The sequence below is a fragment of the Salmo salar genome, chromosome ssa13 (genome assembly GCF_905237065.1).
Source record: "Salmo salar chromosome ssa13, Ssal_v3.1, whole genome shotgun sequence".
NCBI lineage: Eukaryota > Metazoa > Chordata > Actinopteri > Salmoniformes > Salmonidae > Salmo > Salmo salar.
The window spans coordinates 20638601-20660143 of NC_059454.1; the positions used below are offsets into that span (position 1 = coordinate 20638601).

Consider the following 21543-nt stretch of genomic DNA (forward strand, 5'->3'; position numbering starts at 1 on the left):
CCAGAGAGCTCACTCTACGGGTGGCTACTAATCTAGTTGATAACGTAGGATCAATCATTAAGGATAGCTCACTTTACTTCATTCAGTAAGCACAATATAATTCACATTGCTTCCTCTTCTATGGGCACAGCAGGAATTTATATCTGATGTTGACAATGTTCTCATCAACAGCACAGCATCATGTCCAGGGCTCTAAATTACAATTTTCGTTGGTAGCACTGGTGCTCCAAACTTTAAAAAGATAGGAGCACAACATAGGAGCACCCGTAGGATGGATAGAGCATGGTGCTGGCAACACCAAGGACCTGGGATCAATTCATTCCCCTCGGGGCCAACTATAGAGTACTGCATAAGTACTCTGATAAGTACTAGAAGTCTTTTTGGATAGACGCATCTGCTAAATGACTGTGTCATTACATTACATCTACATTATATACTGTAACATGATACAGTATTATACACACACACGCGGTCACACTCAATATGGGCTCTTGCCCATGCAATACAGTACAGTAACTCACTCATTGCCCCAGTCCAGGCGCACAGTGATGTGGCGTTTGATCTCTCTGGTCTGGTCTTGGGCCAGGTGACCCTGGATGAGCTGCCGGCGCAGGTCGATGAGCTCATTCATCACATGACGCAGTTTGTGGAACAGGTCCACCTTGTGCTTCTGTGTGGATCACATACACAACAATATGATCAAAACACAGAACATTGCATATGACATTACATGGTTCAATACACTTTTAGTCTTGGAGACTCCCACACTGTAGTATGCCTACTGTATATTGGTCTGAACAATGACGTCTCCATGTTAGTACCTCTATGTTGATAAGAGTTCCCTGGTCTGCTATGGGAGAACCCAGTACCTCCAGCTCCAGGCAGCCTCATGATTCGATCCCTGGTTTTAAATATACTTCCATTATGAAACACACAGCTAAAAAACTAGCTACTGTCAGAGTGCAGGTGTTCCTCCTGACAGTAGAAGGTCAGGGTTATGAAAGTGTAATGAGTGTTAATAAAACACACTGTGACATGGCTGTGTCATGAAATAATTATGCTGGAATTATGCTGCTATTAAGGAAAATGGTTCAGTGAAGCCTGTTTCTCTGTTATTAACAACCAACAAGGATCTTTCTTTTCTACTGGAGGTTACATATGATTGTAATGTGTGCGTACTGGCGGCAGAGAAGTCAGGCGCAGGAGAGCAAAGACTGTGTTACAACGGTGCAGTTTAAATATAAAATCACCGTGAACAAACACAATAAATAAATACAACGGGACAAAACCCTTCGCAGGCCAGACATAACGTGCACAAACTCTTACAATCAACAATACTGGACAAGGACATGTGGGGAACAGAGGGTTAAATACACAACATGTAATTGATGGGATTGAAACCAGGTGTGTGGGAAGAGAAGACAAAACAAATGGAAAATGAAAGGTGGATCGGCGATGGCTAGAAGACTGGTAACGTTGACCGCCGATGTCACGTCCTGACCATAGTAAGTTGTTATTTTCTATGGTAGAGTGGTCAGGGCGTGACAGGGGGTGTTGATTTGTTTTTGTATATTTATGTTCAGGTTCTAGTTCTTGTATTTCTATGTGGGTTGTTGTTTGGCATGACCTCCAATTAGAGGCAGCTGGTTGTCGTTGTCTCTAATTGGAGGCCATACTTAAGTTGATGTTTGTCCCACCTGTCCTTGTGGGTGACTATATTTTGAGTAGTGTATTTTTTCCCTCTCTGCGTCACGGTTTGTTGTTTTTGTAATTCAAGTTTATTTATGTATGGCATTTAATTTCACGGTCAATAAATATGTGGAACTACGAAAACGCTGCATCTTAGTCCGTTCCTTCGAACAGCCGTGACAGCCGAACGTCGCCCGAACAAGGAGAGGGACCGACTTCGGAGGAAGTCGTGACAGTGATACCATATGATAGAGCTAAAATACTAGTATAATTAATTAAGAAGATTGAAAAAAAAATACAAGCCCTACTAGGCTACCTAGTTACCATATGAGTTCTACTGTTGGCAACTTAGTTACCATATGAGTTCCACTGGAGGCTGCCTAGTTACCATATGAGTTCTACTGGAGTCTACCTAGTTACCATATGAGTTCCATTGGAGTCTACCTAGTTACCATATGAGTTCCATTGGAGTCTACCTAGTTACCATATGAGTTCCATTGGAGTCTACCTAGTTACCATATGAGTTCCATTGGAGTCTACCTAGTTACCATATGAGTTCCATTGGAGTCTACCTAGTTACCATATGAGTTCCATTGGAGTCTACCTAGTTACCATACGAGTTCCATTGGAGTCTACCTAGTTACCATACGAGTTCCATTGGAGTCTACCTAGTTACCATACGAGTTCCATTGGAGTCTACCTAGTTACCATACGAGTTCCATTGGAGTCTACCTAGTTACCATACGAGTTCCATTGGAGTCTACCTAGTTACCATACGAGTTCCATTGGAGTCTACCTAGTTACCATAAGAGTTCCATTGGAGTCTACCTAGTTACCATACGCATTCCATTGGAGTCTACCTAGTTACCATATGAGTTCTAACATAATTAATAAAAAAAATGTAAGTCCTACTCAGCTGACCTACAGGTGATACAGGGTTTCATCAGCCACAGCTTCATGGAAACAAACTTTTCTCCATAACCAAGGACATCACTTTTAATTGAGCAGCGCACACTACTTCCCAGGTTTGTTATAATAAGTGCAAAGATTAAGTTCATGTACATTTAATGAGGGTAAACATTCCATGCTCTCAAACTGCTCATGGCTGTAGGAAAACAAAGATTTTAGTCAGAGTTGATGAGGCATCTCGGACGGCTGTTCTGTAAGGCCTAATTATGTACATTACAACAGATACACATTAATGCTCAAGCCATCGCTCCCTGAAGTACAACTATGAATTCTAATTGGCAGCAAAACGCCTCGAGGGCAAAACATTCAAGGAAAAATCTAATAAACGTGTCAACATCTAGCCAATGATACATCCTGCTTTTTATGGATGGTAACCATGGTGGTGACTGGCTACACTGGCTACCACACAGTGGGCCAGAATGAGTGCAGTGTTAAATCAATGGTTTGTATTAGTCGTGCTTGACAGGAAGTTACATCACCACAGTTCTGCCCCAGGCTCCTTGGCTCCTCTGAGCATGAGCAGTCCTCAGTGAGAGGTTACGTAAAAACACGCTGCCAGCGCGACAACATCTCCCTCCTCTCAGCTCAAGCTGCAGCTACATTCAGTAGCTTCATCCTCCTGGCTCCTGCCCCCTCCACACTTAGCATGAGAAGGGTTTATTTAGGTCTCATGGAACATTTATAAAGTGAGAGGAGGATGAGGATGCTGGCTGAATGTACAGAACTGTATTGGGTTTTAAGTTGATGTTATAATAGACCATGACAGGTAAACATTAGCCTGGGCCAGATCTGTGTGGGCTTCAGCTATCTCCTCTGACTATCATTGGTATGAATGGCATGCCAACGATAGAGGAGTTGGCTACTGCACATAGAGATCTGGGACGAGGCTAGACAAAGAGCTGTGGTAACAGCAGAGTGACATACAGTGAAATTGCCTATGACAGCTAGCTATCTAGGACATTATTTATGGCCAATGACTATTTTTGGTTTTACAGTAATATGAAGACATAGAGTGGAGTGACAGCCTTTAGGACATGTTATGGGGATTCATGGGAAGGGGCTGTATTTGCAGTACAGTGTGTTCAACCCCAATCATTTCTTACTATCCCACAGTATCTTGCAAATAGACATGGGTTTTTCAGGTATTGAATGAGGTGGATGAAAACTGCATACTGTAGGTAAAAATGTCTCTCTCATCAAATCCCTTGAGCTGAGTATGTAATGCATGGATGGATGCAGCTCCTTTTCTTGTTCCCTTTCTGATGATCTTCTAACCCTGCACATTGCATCTAAACGGACCCAGTGCTTCCTCGACACTAGACAGAGGTCTCCCAGTGAGAGGTGAAACGGTACTCACCACGTAGAGTTGCTTCCACAGCACGCCCCATTCCTGCAGGGTGGAGGTGGTCTCAGTGATGATAGGGTCTTCCAGAGGCACCGCCGTCTCACACACCCTAGGGTGAGACACACCGTTATAGAAACAGAGTCAGACACTCAGAAACATTCCGATTTGACAGAGAGGGAAACAAATAGAGAAACAAAAACACAAATGAATGAACGCACGCACAAACACACATGGATACATACACACACATTTAGATCACTGCCCTGAGCTGACACTGTAATGACATAACTCATGATTCAAAATAATAAAACATTACACAGTAATGAGCTTTTCACTTTGTGAAATGAGGATTACAGTGGATCATTAGAGCAAAAACACAATAGACATAATTTATTGTTCAGAGTGCCAACCATGAGACAAAATGTAAGACAAGAGAAAGACCTTAAGCAAGACAAAGAGAGAAGACAGCCAGGTTATGTTGTGAGATGTGGTTCTCTGCACTGTGGTTTTGGATTCCATAATGTACAGCTATGCATTGCCTACCTTTTACATTTTGTTCTATATAAAATGGGTCTAGTTAAAACCATAAGACAGTCCATCCATTACATAAAAAGTTAGAATGATACTCTATATCTCCAGCATAGATGTGATGCATTGGGAGAACTGAGGAGAAACCGTACAGATGTATGATGTTAATTTAAGCCAGTTTTTCACAGTAGGAAAATAATCTTGCATGAAATGTGAATTATTATGTGGTTTATAATTCATGGACATTATTTGTAGGGGTTGATAAACTTTTCTTTAGGGCAAATCAAGTCTGACATTTTAAAGTGGAAATTACAAAATTTAGAAGGCTTCTTAAACCTTGAATACACTACAAGTTTCAATTTCATGCTGTGCAGGAAAGTTCTCAGCAACAAAAGAGTGATCAAACTAAGTTCCTACATCTGTAGGTGTTTCACGTCATTAACCACACTGAACAGCAATGCTCATATCTCAAGTGCAACTCTGAGCGGGGAAGTGTCACAATACCAGCTTCTGCACCGTTAACTGATGATTGGGCATCAGGTAGCCTAGCGGTTAAGAGAGTTGGGCAAGTAACTGAAAGGTCACTAGTTCGAATCTCCTAGTCAACTAGATGAAAAATCTGCTGATGTTCCCTTGAGCAAGGCACTAAACCCTAATTGCTCTGGATAAGAGTGTCTGCTAAATTATAGAAATGTGAGTTAAAATGCCATTGTTTTAAAAGCAAACGAGAGCTCTTTGACTAGGTCCTATGTGCTATAGCGGCACTGGAGGGCGTTGGTGTAACACTGCAAAGTATCCTCCCATTCCATACTGTGACGTATCCTCCCTGTCCACACTGTGACGTATCCTCCCTGTCCACACTGTGACGTATCCTCCCTGTCCACACTGTGACGTATCCTCCCTTTCCACACTGTGACGTATCCTCCCTGTCCACACTGTGAAGTATCCTCCCTGTCCACACTGTGATGTATCCTCCCTGTCCACACTGTGAAGTATCCTCCCTGTCCACACTGTGAAGTATCCTCCCTGTCCATACTGTGAAGTATCCTCCCATTCCACACTGTGAAGTATCCTCCCTGTCCATACTGTGATGTATCCTCCCTGTCCACACTGTGATGTATCCTCCCTGTCCACACTGTGAAGTATCCTCCCTGTCCACACTGTGAAGTATCCTCCCTGTCCACACTGTGAAGTATCCTCCCTGTCCACACTGTGAAGTATCCTCCCTGTCCACACTGTGAAGTATCCTCCCTGTCCACACTGTGAAGTATCCTCCCTGTCCACACTGTGAAGTATCCTCCCTGTCCACACTGTGAAGTATCCTCCCTGTCCACACTGTGAAGTATCCTCCCTGTCCACACTGTGAAGTATCCTCCCTGTCCACACTGTGAAGTATCCTCCCTGTCCACACTGTGAAGTATCCTCCCTGTCCACACTGTGAAGTATCCTCCCTTTCCACACTGTGAAGTATCCTCCCATTCCACACTGTGAAGTATCCTCCCTATCCATACTGTGAAGTATCCTCCCAGTCCACACTGTGAAGTATCCTCCCTGTCCACACTGTGAAGTATCCTCCCATTCCACACTGTGAAGTATCCTCCCTGTCCACACTGTGAAGTATCCTCCCTGTCCACACTGTGAAGTATCCTCCCTGTCCACACTGTGAAGTATCCTCCCTGTCCACACTGTGAAGTATCCTCCCATTCCACACTGTGAAGTATCCTCCCTATCCATACTGTGAAGTATCCTCCCATTCCACACTGTGAAGTATCCTCCCTATCCATACTGTGAAGTATCCTCCCAGTCCACACTGTGAAGTATGCTCCCTGTCCACACTGTGAAGTATCCTCCCATTCCACACTGTGAAGTATCCTCCCTGTCCACACTGTGATATATCCTCCCACACTGTGAAGTATCCTCCCTGTCCACACTGTGAAGTATCCTCCCATTCCACACTGTGAAGTATCCTCCCTATCCATACTGTGAAGTATCCTCCCTATCCATACTGTGAAGTATCCTCCCTGTCCACACTGTGAAGTATCCTCCCTGTCCACACTGTGAAGTATCCTCCCTGCCCACACTGTGAAGTATCCTCCCTGCCCACACTGTGAAGTATCCTCCCTGTCCACACTGTGAAGTATCCTCCCTGTCCACACTGTGAAGTATCCTCCCAGTCCACACTGTAAAATCACTGATCCTAGCCTAATCTCCATCAACACTAGCTCATAAATAGGTGCCTGCCTGCCTGTCTTTGCTCTGCCTGCTCTCTGCCATGAACAGCTTTTGTGCCTTGAACAGCTCTGATGACCACTGCTGTCCTGTGTGTCCGTTGGAGGGTGTGTGTGTGTGTGTGTGTGTGTGTGTGTGTGTGTATTTGTGTGTGTGTGCATTTGTGTGTGTCTGTGTGTGTGTGTGTGTGTGTGTGTGTGTGCGCATTTGTGTGTGTGTGTGTGTGTGTGTGTGTGTGTGTGTGTGTTTGTGTTGGCATGCTTCGCTGGCAAAGCAGAACTAATGCTGTTTAAGTATAGATCCTCACAGATCAGTGATGAGGGAAATGAGGCAACAGAAATGGGCAAGACATGCACACACCACCCATCATTGAATCTGACCCAATGGCAGCACGACAGCATGTTGTGGGAAAGACAACGCTTCCTTTGACTTCCATGAACCAATGCTCCTGTTCCACCTATCTCATCTATCACAGTGGTCTTATGATTTAACAGGAAGAGACTCACCCTCTGTTGCTGACTGTGGATTTCTTCAGGTGGACATAGCTGGCTGGGAATATACCCTGCTGGATGGATAGGGCAGAAGTGTTAAAAAGAGAGTAGCAAGGTCCTGCAACTGAAGACCATAGTCCTGTGGTCTACATGCTTGTAAACAGTATGCGTCACATGTTGCATGTGTGTCTTATGTTGTACTTGTTATACTTTGGTCAACTGTAATGTTCAGCAGTGTTTAGAGGACTAGAGCTGTGTTGACAGAGAAAGACTACTGTAGCAACAAGCTACTCTTAGATTGTGGCTATTTTAATACTGCTCTAACTCTCTCTGACACACACACATACACTAGCACGCATGCACACACAAACCAAGACACACACACAAGCTGCATATGCAGAAGTGCCAGCCCAATTGTAGCTGAGCTGGGGAGGACAGAACAGTGCAAACTGCCACCCGTGCAGTTCCTCTTTTTGCTATAATCTGACAGATGTGATAAATTGGCCACAATGAGCACAGCTGATTGTGGCAGCTCAGGGAGAGTATGAGCGAGGGAGCGTGGGAGGAAGAATACATAACAAAATGGAGGCGTGTTGGTGGGGGACTGTAAATAGCTCATGAAAGTAGTGAAAGCAGGACGGGCATTAGCATCACATAAGACCTTGAGAGATCTGCCAGGATTGTGAGAAGTTTTTGTGTGTTTTTCTGGAACAGTATGTTTTCTGACAGAACTCTAAATTTTACTGACCTTTGACTTCAGGTCGGTTTCAAAGAATGATGAGACAAAAGAAGCATCTGTAGCCTGGTCCCAGATCTGTAGGTTAGTGCTTTATCCCTCTGTCCAGCACTGTCATGACATTGTAGACGAGTAAACCACATACAGATCGGGGACTGGGGCCAGGCTAAAGTATCACTGGGTTCCCAGCTTATTAAGATACTGACTGAGTGACTGGTATCAGATGTCAGACATTTTGATTTGGAATATGAGCCGGAGGAATGGATACGGTAATAGACATGGTTTACTAAACAATCGATTGGATCGGAAGAGGATGTGCCAGTAATATTTAATAATAATTTACTGCAGTGCAGAATATTGATCAATGGCAGCAGCCATGGTGATGCATTGCTTGGAGGTACTGTACCTATTTAGTTCAAACATAGTGTACGCAAGGTATACACCTACAATAAACTTCCACAGCTGCAGGCAGGTACAGTACCACCTTTGGTCTCTTGGCCGTCCCACCCCAACGGGAGGTCAGCTCCCACTCAGCCCAGTCAAAAGTCTTCTCTGTCCTGGCACCCCAATGGTGGAAACAGCTTCCCCCTGATGCTAGGGGAACAAAGTCCCTGCCCATCTTCTGAAAATGTCTGAAACCCTACCTCTTCAACCAGTATCTTAAATAAGAAATCTCAGTCTTATCCCTACCCCCCAAAAAATAACAAATAAACTTGCACTTGACTTTTCCTACTAGCACTGACTTTGCTGATAACTTCTTTGAGGAAAACATGTATTACTATGACTGTGATATGTGGTTGTCTAACCTAACTATCTTAAGATGAATGCACTTAGTGTAAGTCACTCTGGATAAGAGCATCTACTAAATCAGTGGTTCCCAACATTTTTTGGTTAGTAGCACAAACTGAATTTTGCTCTGACTGGCGTACTCCTGAAGTACCCCCTCCTGTGCATTTTACCAGTAGGTCTATGGTCTCAAGAGTCTTCTTAAGTACTGTACCTCCTGTGGTTTTGCGAGGTACACCCAGGGGTCCTTGTACCCCCGGTTGGGAACTACTGTGCTAAATGACTAAAATGTTAATGTAAAATGTAATGATACCATAGAAAAAAAGAAGATGAATACCTGAAAGTAATGTGGTCAGCCTGACAAAGAGACACTTAGTAATCAAAACATTGCTATTAAAATCTAGGATCATTTTAGCAGCTGTAAGGGTATTTTCTTTTTACTGTACCTATCTAGGCCTTGTGTTAATCGAGCTCAATCTGGAGGAGAAGTGTGCCAGTTTACATGGAGCTGCATGTGAGAACAACAGCTGAGCAGGCTCTCTGGAGGGGATGGCAGGAGATACTTGCTGGTTCAGACCACATCCTCCTCCCCTCTAACTCTCATCTCCCAGCTAAACACAAACTGCTGAAGGCTTTTATCTTAGATGCTCCAACATATTCTCCTCTTACACTCATGTAGGGTGGCAAAATTCTGGGAACTTTCAATAAATTCCCTGGTTTTCCTGAAATCTTGGTTGGAGGACTCTGGATTTCATGCATATTCCATCCTGATTCAGGGAACCATCCAACTGGGATTTCGGGAAAACCAGGAAATTTAAATTCCAGGAATTTAACAACCCTATACTCATCTCATTGGAAGAGAGATGAATGGTGAAAAGTACACTTGATGCCACAATATAGGACTCTTTGTATGAGCGGTGTAACACTTTGGGCTTCGTGGGTGTGGAGTCAGGCGCAGGAAGCAGGAAAATGTTTGGTACAATATGTAATTTAATAAGTACCGAAAACCGAGGAAATATGTCCAAACACAACAGGGCGAAACAATAACCCGAAGTCCAAATACATGTACCACAAAACATACAAAGTGACGACACGTAACAAGCCCGCACACAGAACAGGTGGAGAGGCGGGCTTAAATAATAAAACTAATTACTAATGGAAAACAGGTGTAACTCATAAAGACAAAACTAACAGAAAAACGAAAAAAGGGATCGATGACAGCTAGTAGGCCGGTGACGACGACCGCCGAGCGCCACCCGAACACGGAGAGGAACCGCCCTCGGCAGTAGTCGTGACAGCGGTAAAACACTTGTGGCTGTATTTTAATAAACCTAATGCAACGGTAAATCTAAGTGCAGGCGGTAGCGGGGTGTGTCAGAAATATTTTTGCTGTTTTCACTACCACAATTACCCGCGCACTGACTGGCGTTGTGGGTGTGTCGAGGCTTGGCTCCTCGCCGGCCAATCTGAACGTCCTCCATGGCAAAATATGTGGTTGCTTCGAGTTGTGCATTTTATGGTACCTTTTAATGTATTACCTTGGAATTAACTCCAATTCAGATGTTAGTCCATTATAGGTTCTTAACCTGTTAGGGCTAGGGGGCAGTATTGACACGGCCGGATAAAAAACGTACCCGACTTAATCTGGTTACTACTCCTGCCCAGTAACTAGAATATGCATATAATTATTGGCTTTGGATAGAAAACACCCGAAAGTTTCTAAAACTGTTTGAATGGTGTCTGTGAGTATAACAGAACTCATATGGCAGGCAAAAACCTGAGAAGATTCCAAACAGGAAGCGCCCTCTCTGACAAGTTGTTGTTCATCTTGGCTATTTTTATTGAAGACTGAGGATCTTTGCCGTAACGTGACACTTCCTACGGCTCCCATAGGCTCTCAGAACCCGGGAAAAAGCTGAATGATATCGAGGCAGCCTCTGGCTGAAACACATTATCGCGTTTGGATAGTGGCTGGTCAGAGTACTCTGAGACTCACGCTCGTGCACGAGGGCACGGGATGTATTTATTTTCTCTCTCTTTGTACGTATACAGGCTTTCCCGGTCGGAATATTATCGCTTTTTTACGAGAAAAATTGCATAAAAATTGATTTTAAACAGCGGTTGACATGCTTCGAAGTACGGTAATGGAATATTTACACATTTTTTGTCACGAAATGCGCCATGCTCGTCACCCTTATTTACCCTTTCGGATAGTGTCTTGAACGCACGAACAAAACGCCGCTATTTGGATATAACAATGGATTATTTGGGACCAAACCAACATTTGTTATTGAAGTAAAAGTCCTGGGAGTGCATTCTGACGAAGAACATCAAAGGTAATAACATTTTTCTTATAGTAAATCTGACTTTGGTGAGTGCTAAACTTGCTGGGTGTCTAAATAGCTAGCCCTGTGATGCCTACTGAGAATATTGCAAAATGTGCTTTCACCGAAAAGCTATTTTAAAATCGGACATATCGAGTGCATAGAGGAGTTCTGTATCTATAATTCTTAAAATAATTGTTATGCTTTTTGTGAACGTTTATCGTGAGTAATTTAGTAAATTCACCGGCAGTGTTCGGTGGGAATGCTAGTCACATGCTAGTCACATGCTAATGTAAAAAGCTGGTTTTTGATATAAATATGAACTTCATTGAACAAAACATGCATGTATTGTATAACATAATGTCCAAGAAGTGTCATCTGATGAAGATCAAAGGTTAGTGCTGCATTTAGCTGTGGTTTGGGTTTATGTGACATTATATGCTAGCTTGAAAAATGGGTGTCTGATTATTTCTGGCTGGGTACTCTGCTGACATAATCTAATGTTTTGCTTTCGTTGTAAAGCCTTTTTGAAATCGGACAGTGTGGTTAGATTAACGAGAGTCTTGTCTTTAAAATGGTGTAAAATAGTTATATGTTTGAAAAATTGAAGTTTTTGCATTTTTGAGGTATTTGAATATCGCGCCACGGGATTACACTGGCTGTTGAGTAGGTGGGACGCAAGCGTCCCACCTAGCCCATAGAAGTTAAATGGATTACAGAATACAGAAATGAAAAAAAAAATGTAGACCTATCTTTGTTAAATATGTTAACTTGAACCCATTTGTTCTAAGGAATCACATGGCATTCACACTGATACAGGGGCTAAATCAAATAAAAGTTTATTTGTCACGTGCCCCAAATACAACAGGTGTAGACGTTACAGTGAAATGCTTACTTGCAAGCCCTACCAACAGTGCAATTTTTAAGTAACAAATAGGTATTTGGTGATCAATAGATAAGTAAATAAATAAAAAACAACAGTAAAAATATAGTGAATAATAACAGAAGCGAGGCTATATATAGTAGCGAGGCTATAACAGTAGCGAGGCTATATAACAGCACCAGTTAGTCGGGCTAATGGAGGTAGTATGTACAGTTGAAGTCGGAAGTTTACATACACTTAGGTTGGAGTCATTAAAACTTGTTTTTTAACTTCCCTGGGCTAGGTGGGACGCTTGACCCTAGTCAACAGCCAGTGGAATCGAGTGGCGCGAAATACAAATACCTCAAAAATGCTATAACTTCAATTTCTCAAACATGACTATTTTACACCATTTTAAAGACAAGACTCTTGTTAATCTAACCACATCCGATTTCAAAAAGGCTTTACAGCAAAAGCAAAACATTAGATTATGTCAGGAGAGAACCCTGCCAAAAATAATCACACAGCCATTTTCAAAGCAAGCATATATGTCACAAAAACCAAAACCACAGCTAAATGCAGCACTAACCTTTGATGATCTTCATCAGATGACACTCCTAGGACATTATGTTATACAATACATGCATGTTTTGTTCAATCAAGTTCATATTTATATCAAAAAACAGCTTTTTACATTAGCATGTGATGTTCAGAACTAGCATACCCACCGCAAACTTCCGGTGAATTTACTAAATTACTCATGATAAACGTTCACAAAATACATAACAATTATTTCAAGAATTATAGATACAGAACTCCTTTATGCAATCGCGGTGTCAGATTTTAAAATAGCTTTTCGGCGAAAGCACATTTTGCAATATTCTGAGTACATAGCCCGGCCATCACGGCTAGCTATTTTGACACCCACCAAGTTTGGGACAACCTAAACTCAGAATTACTATTAGAAAAATTGGATTACCTTTGCTGTTCTTCGTCAGAATGCACTCCCACGACTTCTACTTCAACAACAAATGTTGTTTTGGTTCCAAATAATCCATAGTTATATTCAAATAGCTCCGTTTTGTTCGTGCGTTAAGGTCACTATCCGAAGGGTGATGCGCGAGCGCATTTCGTGGCAACAAATGTCTAAATATTCCATTACCGTACTTAGAAGCATGTCAAACGCTGTTTAAAATCAATTTTTATGCTATTTTTCTCGTGAAATAGCGATAATATTCCAACCGGGCGACGTTGTATTCATTCAAAGGCTGAAAGAAAAAAATTGAGAATTCTCATGAACGCGCATCTCCAGTGTCACTGTCCCCAGGCTGACCACTCACAAATTCTCCTGCTGTTCTTCGCCCAGAGACAGCAGACACCCCATTACACTTTCTGGCGGCTTTAGAGACCCAATGGGAGCCTTAGAAAGTGTCACGTTACAGCACAGATGCTGTATTTTCGATAGAGATGCAACAGAAGGACAACAAATTGTCAGACAGGGCTTTTCCTGTATGGAATCTTCTCAGGTTTTGGCCTGCCTTATGAGTTCTGTTATACTCACATACAGCATCCAAACAGTTTTAGAAACTTTAGAGAGTTTTCTATCCAAATCTACTAATTATATGCATATTCTAGTTTCTGGGCAAGAGTAGTAACCAGATTAAATCGGGTAAGTTTTTTATCCGGACGAGCAAATACTGCCCCCTAGCCCCAACAGGTTTTAACCACTCCACAAATTTCTTGCTAACAAACTATAGTTTTGGCAAGTCGGTTAGAACATTGACTTTGTGCATGACACAAGTCATTTTTACAACAATTGTTTACAGACAGATTATTTCACTTATAATTCACTGTATCACAATTCCAGTGGGTCAGAAGTTTACATACACTAAGTTGACTGTGCCTTTCAACAGTTTGGAAAATTCCAGAAAATGATGTCATGGCTTTAGAAGCTTCTGATAGGCTAATTGACATAATTTGAGTCAATTGGAGGTGCACCTGTGGATGTATTTCAAGGCCTACCTTCAAACTCAGTTCCTCTTTGCTTGACATCATGGGAAAATCAAAAGAAATCAGCCAAGACATCAGAAACAAAATTGTAGACCTCCACAAGTCCGGTTCATCCTTGGGAGCAATTTCCAAACACCTGAAGGTACCACGTTCATCTGCACAAACAATAGTACGCAAGTATAAACACCATGGGACCACGCAGCCGTCATACCGCTCAGGAAGGAAACACATTCTGTCTCCTAGAGATGAACGTACTTTGGTGCGAAAAGTGCAAATAAATCCCAGAACAACAGCAAAGGACCTTGTGAAGATGCTGGAGGAAACAGGTACAAAAGTATCTATATCCACAGTAAAACGAGTCCTATATCGACATAACCTGAAAGACTGCTCAGCAAGGAAGAAGGCACTGCTCCAAAACCGCCATATAAAAGCCAGACTACGGTTTGCAACTGCACATGGGGGCAAAGATCGTACTTTGTGGAGAAATGTCCTCTGGTCTGATGAAACAAAAATAGAACTGTTTGGCCATAATGACCATCGTTATGTTTGGAGGAAAAAGGGGGAGGCTTGCAAGCCGAAGAACACCATCCCAACCGTGAAGCACGGGGATGGCAGCATCATGTTGTGGGGGTGCTTTGCTGCAGGAGGGACTGGTGCACTTCTCAAAATAGATGGCATCATGAGGTAGGAAAATTATGTGGATATATTGAAGCAACATCTCAAGACATCAGACAGCAAGTTAAAGCTAGGTCGCAAATGGGTTTTAAAAATGAACAATGACGCCAAGCATATTTCCAAAGTTGTGGCAAAATAGCTTAAGGACAACAAAGTCAAGGTATTGGAGTGGCCATCACAAAGCCCTGACCTCAATCCTATAGAAAATTTGTTGGCAGAACTGAAAAAGCGTGTGTGAGCAAGGAGGCCTAAAAACCTGACTCAGTTACACCAGCTCTGTCAGGAGGAATGGGCCAAAATTCACCCAACTTATTGTGGGAAGCTTGTGGAAGGCTACCCAAAACGTTTGACCCAAATTAAACAATTTAACGGCAATGCTACTAAATACGAATTGAGTGTATGTAAACTTCTGACCCACTGGGAATGTGATGAAAGAAATAAAAGCTGAAATAAATCACTCTCTACTAGTATTCTGAAGTTTCACATTCTTAAAATAAAGTGGTGATTCTACCTGACCTAAGACAGGGAATTTTTACTAGGATTAAATGTCAGGAATTGTGAAAAACTGATTTTAAATGTATTTGGCTAAGGTGTATGTAAACTTCTGACTTCAACTGTACATGTAGGTATGGTTAAAGTGACTATGCATATATGGTAAACAGAGAGTAGCAGTAGCGTAAAAGAGGGGTTGTCGGGTGGTGGGACACAATGCAGATAGTCCGGGTAGCCAATGTCCGGGGGCAACAGTTAGTCAGGCTAATTGAGGTAGTATGTACATGAATGTATAGTTAAAGTGACTATGCATATATGGTTAACAGAGAGTAGCAGCGGTGTAAAGAGGGGTTGGGGGGGACAATGCAAATAGTCCGGGTAGCCATTTGATTACCAGTTCAGGAGTCTTATGGCTCGGGGTAAAATCTGTTGAGAAGCCTTTTGGTCCTAGAGTTGGTTCTCCGGTACCACTTGCCATGCGGTAGTAGAGAGAACAGTCCATGACTGGGGTGGGTGGGGTCTTCGACAATTTTTAGGGCCTTTCTCTGACACCGCCTGGTGTAGAGGTCCTGGATGGCAGGCAGCTTAGCTCCAGTGATGTACTGAGCCGTACGCACTACCCTCTCTAGTGCCTTGCGGTTGGAGGCCGAGCAGTTGCTGTACCAGGCAGTGATGCAACCAGTCAGGATGCTCTCGATGTTGCAGATGTAGAACCTTTTGTGGATCTGAGGACCCATGCCAAATCTTTTTAGTTTCCTGAGGGGGAATAGGCTTTGTCGTGCCCTCTTTACGACAGTCTTGGTGTGTTTGGACCATTCTAGTTTGTTGGTGATGTGGACACCAAGGAACTTGAAGCTCTCAACCTTCTCCACTACAGCCCCGTCGATGAGAATGGGGGCGTGCTCGGTCCTCCTTTTCCTGTAGTCCACAATCATCTCCTTAGTCTTGGTTACGTTGAGGGATAAGTTGTTATTCTGGCACCACCTGGCCAGGTCTCTGACCTCCTCCCTATAGGCTGTCTTGTTGTTGTCGGTGATCAGGCCTACCACTGTTGTGTTGTCTGCAAAATTAATGATGGTGTTGGAGTCGTACCTGGCCACGCAGTCGTGGGTGAACAGGGAGTACAGGAGGGGACTGAGCATGCACCCTTGAGGGGCCCCCCGTGTTGAGGATCAGTGTGGCAGATGTGTTGCTACCTACCCTCACCACCTGGGGATGGCCCGTCAGGAAGTCCAAGATCCAGTTGCAGAGGGAGGTGTTTAGTCCCAGGATCCTTAGCTTAGTGATGAGCTTTGAGTGTACTATGGTGTTGAACGCTGAGCTGTAGTCCATGAATAGCCTTCTCATGTAGGTGTTCCTTTTGTCCAGGTGGGAAAGGGCAGTGTGGAGTGCAATAGAGATTGCATCATCTGTGGATCTGTTTGGGCGGTATGCAAATTGGAGCGGGTCTAGGGTTTCTTGGATAATGTTGTTGATGTGAGCCATTACCAGCCTTTCAAAGCACTTTATGGCTACGGACGTGAATGTTGACCTGTTTAAAAGGTCTTACTCACGTCGGCTACGGAGAGCATGATCACACAGTCATCTGGAACAGCTGTTGCTCTCATGCATGCCTCAGTGTTGCTTGCCTCGTAGCGAGCATAGAAGTGATTTAGCTCATCTGGTAGGCTTGTGTCACTGGGCAGCTCGTGGCTGTGCTTCCCTTTGTAGTCTGTAATAGTTTGCAAGCCCTGTCACATAAGACGAGCGTCGGAGCCGGTGTAGTACGATTCAATCTTAGCACTGTATTGGCGCTTTGCCTGTTTGATGGTTCGTCTGAGGGCATATCAGGATTTCTTATGCTTCCGTGTTAGAGTCCCGCTCCTTGAAAGCAGCAGCTCTACCCTTTAGCTCAGTGCAAATGTTGCCTGTAATTCATGGCTTCTGTTTGGGGTATGCACGTACAGTCACTGTGGGGACGACAACCTCGATGCACTTATTGATAAAGCCAGTGACTGATGAGGTGTCCTCCTCAATGCAATCGGAAGAATCCCGGAACATATTCCAGCCTGTGATAGCAAAACAGTCCTGTAGTTTAGCATCTGCTTCATCTGACCACTTTTTTATAGACCGAGTCATTAGTGCTTCCTGCTTTAATTTTAGCTTGTAAGCAGGAATCAGGAGGATAGAATTGTGGTCAGATTTACCAAATGGAGGGCGAGGGAGAGCTTTGTACGCATCTCTGTGTGTGGAGTACAGGTGATCTAGAATTGTTTTCTCTCTGGTTGCACATTTAACATATTGATAGAAAATAGGTAAAACTGATTTAACTTTCCCTGCATTACAGTCCCAGGCCATTAGGAGCGGCGCCTCTGGGTGAGCGGTTTCCTGTTTGCTTATTTCCTTATACAGCTGACTGAGTGCGGTCTTAGTGCCAGCGTCCGTCTGTGGTGGTAAGTAAACAGCCACGAAAAGGACAGATGAAATCTCTCTTGGCAAATAGTGTGGTCTACAGTTTATCATAAAATACTTTATTTCAGAACAGCAAAAACTAGAGACTTCCTCAGATTCCGTGCACCAGCTGTTGTTTACAAATATGCACGGTCTGTGTGCTGATCTATCTAGCCGGTGCAGCGTATATCCTGCTCGCTTAATATTCATGTCATCATTCAGCCACGATTCCGTGAAACATAAGATGTTACAGTTTTTGATGTCCTGTTGGTAGGATATTCGTGATCGTACCTCGTCTAATTTATTGTCCAATGATTGTACGTTGCCGAGTAATATTGACGGTAACGGCAGCTTTCCCACTCGCCTTCTCCGGATCCTTATGAGGCACCTAGACCTATTGTAAATTGCATTATTGCTGAGCATGGACCAGCCAAACATTGTCAATAAGCAAAATTACACGAATTATTGATGAGGCCTAAAAAGATAATGAATAATTCTAATAAAATTCTAAACAAAACAACAACTTGTTTTAAATAGGCTATGTCTCACTCACAGGCACCATAATTTCTCCCCTTGGGCATATAACATTAAAACAACGCAGACTATGGAGGGTTTTACGTACATCCAAACTTTTCACAGTTGCTGGACAAAGATCCAATATAAACAGAAAGGGAGAATGTCCACTCCCCGTTATACTGCTCCCAAATAGGCCTGTTTTCTGAACATAATCGGAACCATTTTACAGATCAGATCGCATTCACACATCTCCATGAGTTGCATTGCAAGCACGCCACGGACATTGTCACCATAAAATCAGGAAAGTGAATCATTCTAATAAGTTTGGTTGTAATAAAATTAAACAAAAAACAAGCTGTGTTTTTTATTAATTAACAAAAACAAGAAATGCATGTAAAATATCATGATATCATAGAATATCCAGGATCTAAAAGACATGCGTTGCCGATGAACCAGCCTTTGTTATAGTAGGTCTAAGGGAGGGCTTGGGTTCTGAACATATGAAACCGAAAACAAGCTATTTTGACAGGTTACAGATAACTTCTACATTTACATTTACGTCATTTAGCAGACGCTCTTATCCAGAGCGACTTACAGTAGTAAATGCATACATTTCATACAATTCATACATTTTTTATCTGTGCTGGCCCCCCGTGGGAATCGAACCCACAACCCTGGTGTTGCAAACACCATGCTCTACCAACTGAGCTACAGGGAAGGCTAAATACGAGGTTCACCGGAATTCACAGAGGTTCTCATCTTTTGTTTCGAGATGGACATAGACACGTAGCCTACATCATGGAGCGGGTTTTACGCACGTCCAAAACGGGACCTGCATGGCAAAAATAATGTTGGCCTGCCTACAATACATAGATAAAAAGGGAATGTCAGCTCACTGTTTAACTCCTCTCAAACTTGATATTTTAATAAAGCTTTGGGGATTAAGATGCATTTCCCAGCGGTTTCAGGAGCCAACCCCTTCCTTTATCGACAGTCTTGACTACTTCGCGATTGCATTGGGCAGACAAAACAAGCCTTCATTGAGAAGAGAGGAGGCTATGCTTGCTTTTTAATCATATCAAACAAAATGGGTTTCTAAATAAGGAGTATACAGGAACAAAAAGCACTACTCGCATATGGGCAGTGTGCGTCACGGTTGGATAGGCTGTGTTTCTGCTGTCCAAATTCATTGCCATAACCAACTGCGTTACCACTAAAACCAGCTTTTGGTTGGTCTTAAATATCCACATCAGCGCCGCCTGACATTAGCACTTTGGATCATGTTTTTAAGGATACACAATATAGGAACAGTTAATCCGTTTTTCAGGAACTGATATACTGTAAGACAGGTAAATTGCGAACCTGGCGTTAGGGCTGGAAAATGTTAGTGCGCCAGTTTTTACATGACAAAATTGCAAACTAACCTGCATTTGACACTGGCACTGCCTAACACCAGACAAAAGTCGAGCCCTTGCTCTGTAGTAAATTAATAGTATATGTGGGTGGCTCTGTAAGGTGGTGAACTGAGAAAATAAATAGTGTAACTCTTATTGTACGTTAACCACTACTCGTCCAATACAACGCCTCCAGAAATCTAAATGTGTATTGTATTCTTTGCTGCATAGAGGAAAGAGAGACGAAATATCCTTGATTGCACCTAACACATACTAATTGCTGAACCCAAACATGCTTACTTTTCTTAGCGTTGTTGTGCTGGTATGGAGGTTTTCATTAGGAATCACGTTGCTGTAAATAAATAGCTTCAAACAAACGATGTCTGATAGCTGCCTGGTCTAAAAGGACCACTCTGCATAATGAAGAGAATATGATTGATTGATTGATTGATATGTTTACCTTGATGGAAGGCTTCTTGGTGGAAAACCCTCTGTACCAGCCTAAAGACAGATTAAAGATGCATATCAACCAGCTGAACAAGGACTATGACTATTACCCCTAATACACATACACACACTTTGAACTTGAAGTGCTGTCTTTAGATTAAGGTAAAGTGGTTAAACTTTACAATGTTACTCACTAGTATTCTCTATAAAGGGTTACTCAGCAGCTCTTACCTTCAGTCTTCTCCAGGATCTGCACAGTCTCTCCTATCTCCAGAACCAGGGCTTGACATACTGAGCTCCGGAAGTTGCAGATCACTGTGAGAAAGTAAAGGGTCAACAATGTTACATTCATGAAGTCATCTCCGTTTCTGCTGGAGCCAACATGTTGTCAAGGTAACGTTGTGACACTGTTTTTTTGTGATCAATTGTTTATTTTTCAGTGAAAAGAGATTTCTCAAAGATCAAATTACACAAAGCTCTGTTCATCACTACATCCCTTTCCCGTATATAGAAACATCAGGTAGACAGGTACCCAGCCTGAGGATGAGATACAGTACCCTGTCCTTGGCTTTGTCCTTATGTTACTTTCCACAAGATGCATCCCTCCCCATCAATGTCATGTGTTTTGGTTTGTCGCTGAGCGTGGATCACAGCTTTTTTTTTTTTTATGTTATGTGCAAACATCTAAACAACACAGCTCACCCAACTGTAAACAGGCTCCCCTCCCTTAAGAGTGTAGGCATTTTAATAGGCAATTCATTATTAAACAGTCCTGATTTTAATGCAATGTTAAGTTAATTACACTGTCTCCAAATATAGACCCCACACACAAAGCACACATTCTGCTGCTAAGTAGAAGGGGTAAAAGCTCCTCCATGATATATTTTTATTTGCATAAATCTTCCATGCTGAATTGAACTGTGTGCCGACAATGTGTTCTTGCAGCAGCATAAATTCAACCAATGACCTTTAAATTATACAGAGTACTGCTGGCTGAATATTTACATTTTTATACATTAAATACATACTTTATCATGTGGACAAATATTCTGCCTCCATTGTGCTGTGTTATGGAGAAAATGGGGGTTCAAGTTTGTAGTAACTGCAAAAAGTTACAGAGAAAGCAAGGTGTCACGTGTGTTCCCTCTCCGGCCTCTGGGTCACCAGGCTGCTCGTTATGGCGCACACCTGTCATCATCGTTATGCGCATCAGCGCATTATGACACTCACCTGGACTCCATCACCTCCTTGATTACCTGCCCTATATACAGTAGAAGTCAGAAGTTTACATACACTTAGGTTGAAGTGATTAAAACTCGTTTTTCAACCACTCCACACATTTGTTGTTAACAAACTATAGTTTTGGCAAGTCGGTTAGGACATCTACTTTGTGCATGACACAAGTAATTTTTCCAACAATTGTTTACAGACAGATTATTTCACTTATAATTCACTGTATCACAATTCCAGTGGGTCAGAAGTTTACATACACTAAGTTGACTGCCTTTTAACAGCTTGGAAAATTCCAGAAAATGATGTCATGGCTTTATAAGCTTCTGATAGGCTAATTGACATCATTTGAGTCAATTGGAGGTGTACCTGTGGATGTATTTCAAGACC

General features: G+C 42.7%; 1 protein-coding gene across 1 annotated transcript in view; it reads right to left on the bottom strand.

Annotated features, from left to right (window-relative positions):
* Nucleotides 1-21543, bottom strand: part of LOC106566670 (dedicator of cytokinesis protein 3-like) — an 80100-nt gene that overhangs the window by 37061 nt on the left and 21496 nt on the right. The window contains 5 exon segments of the mRNA XM_045693031.1: nt 522-670; nt 4016-4112; nt 7267-7322; nt 19937-19977; nt 20155-20238. Of these exon segments, the coding sequence (XP_045548987.1) occupies nt 522-670; nt 4016-4112; nt 7267-7322; nt 19937-19977; nt 20155-20238 (427 nt within the window).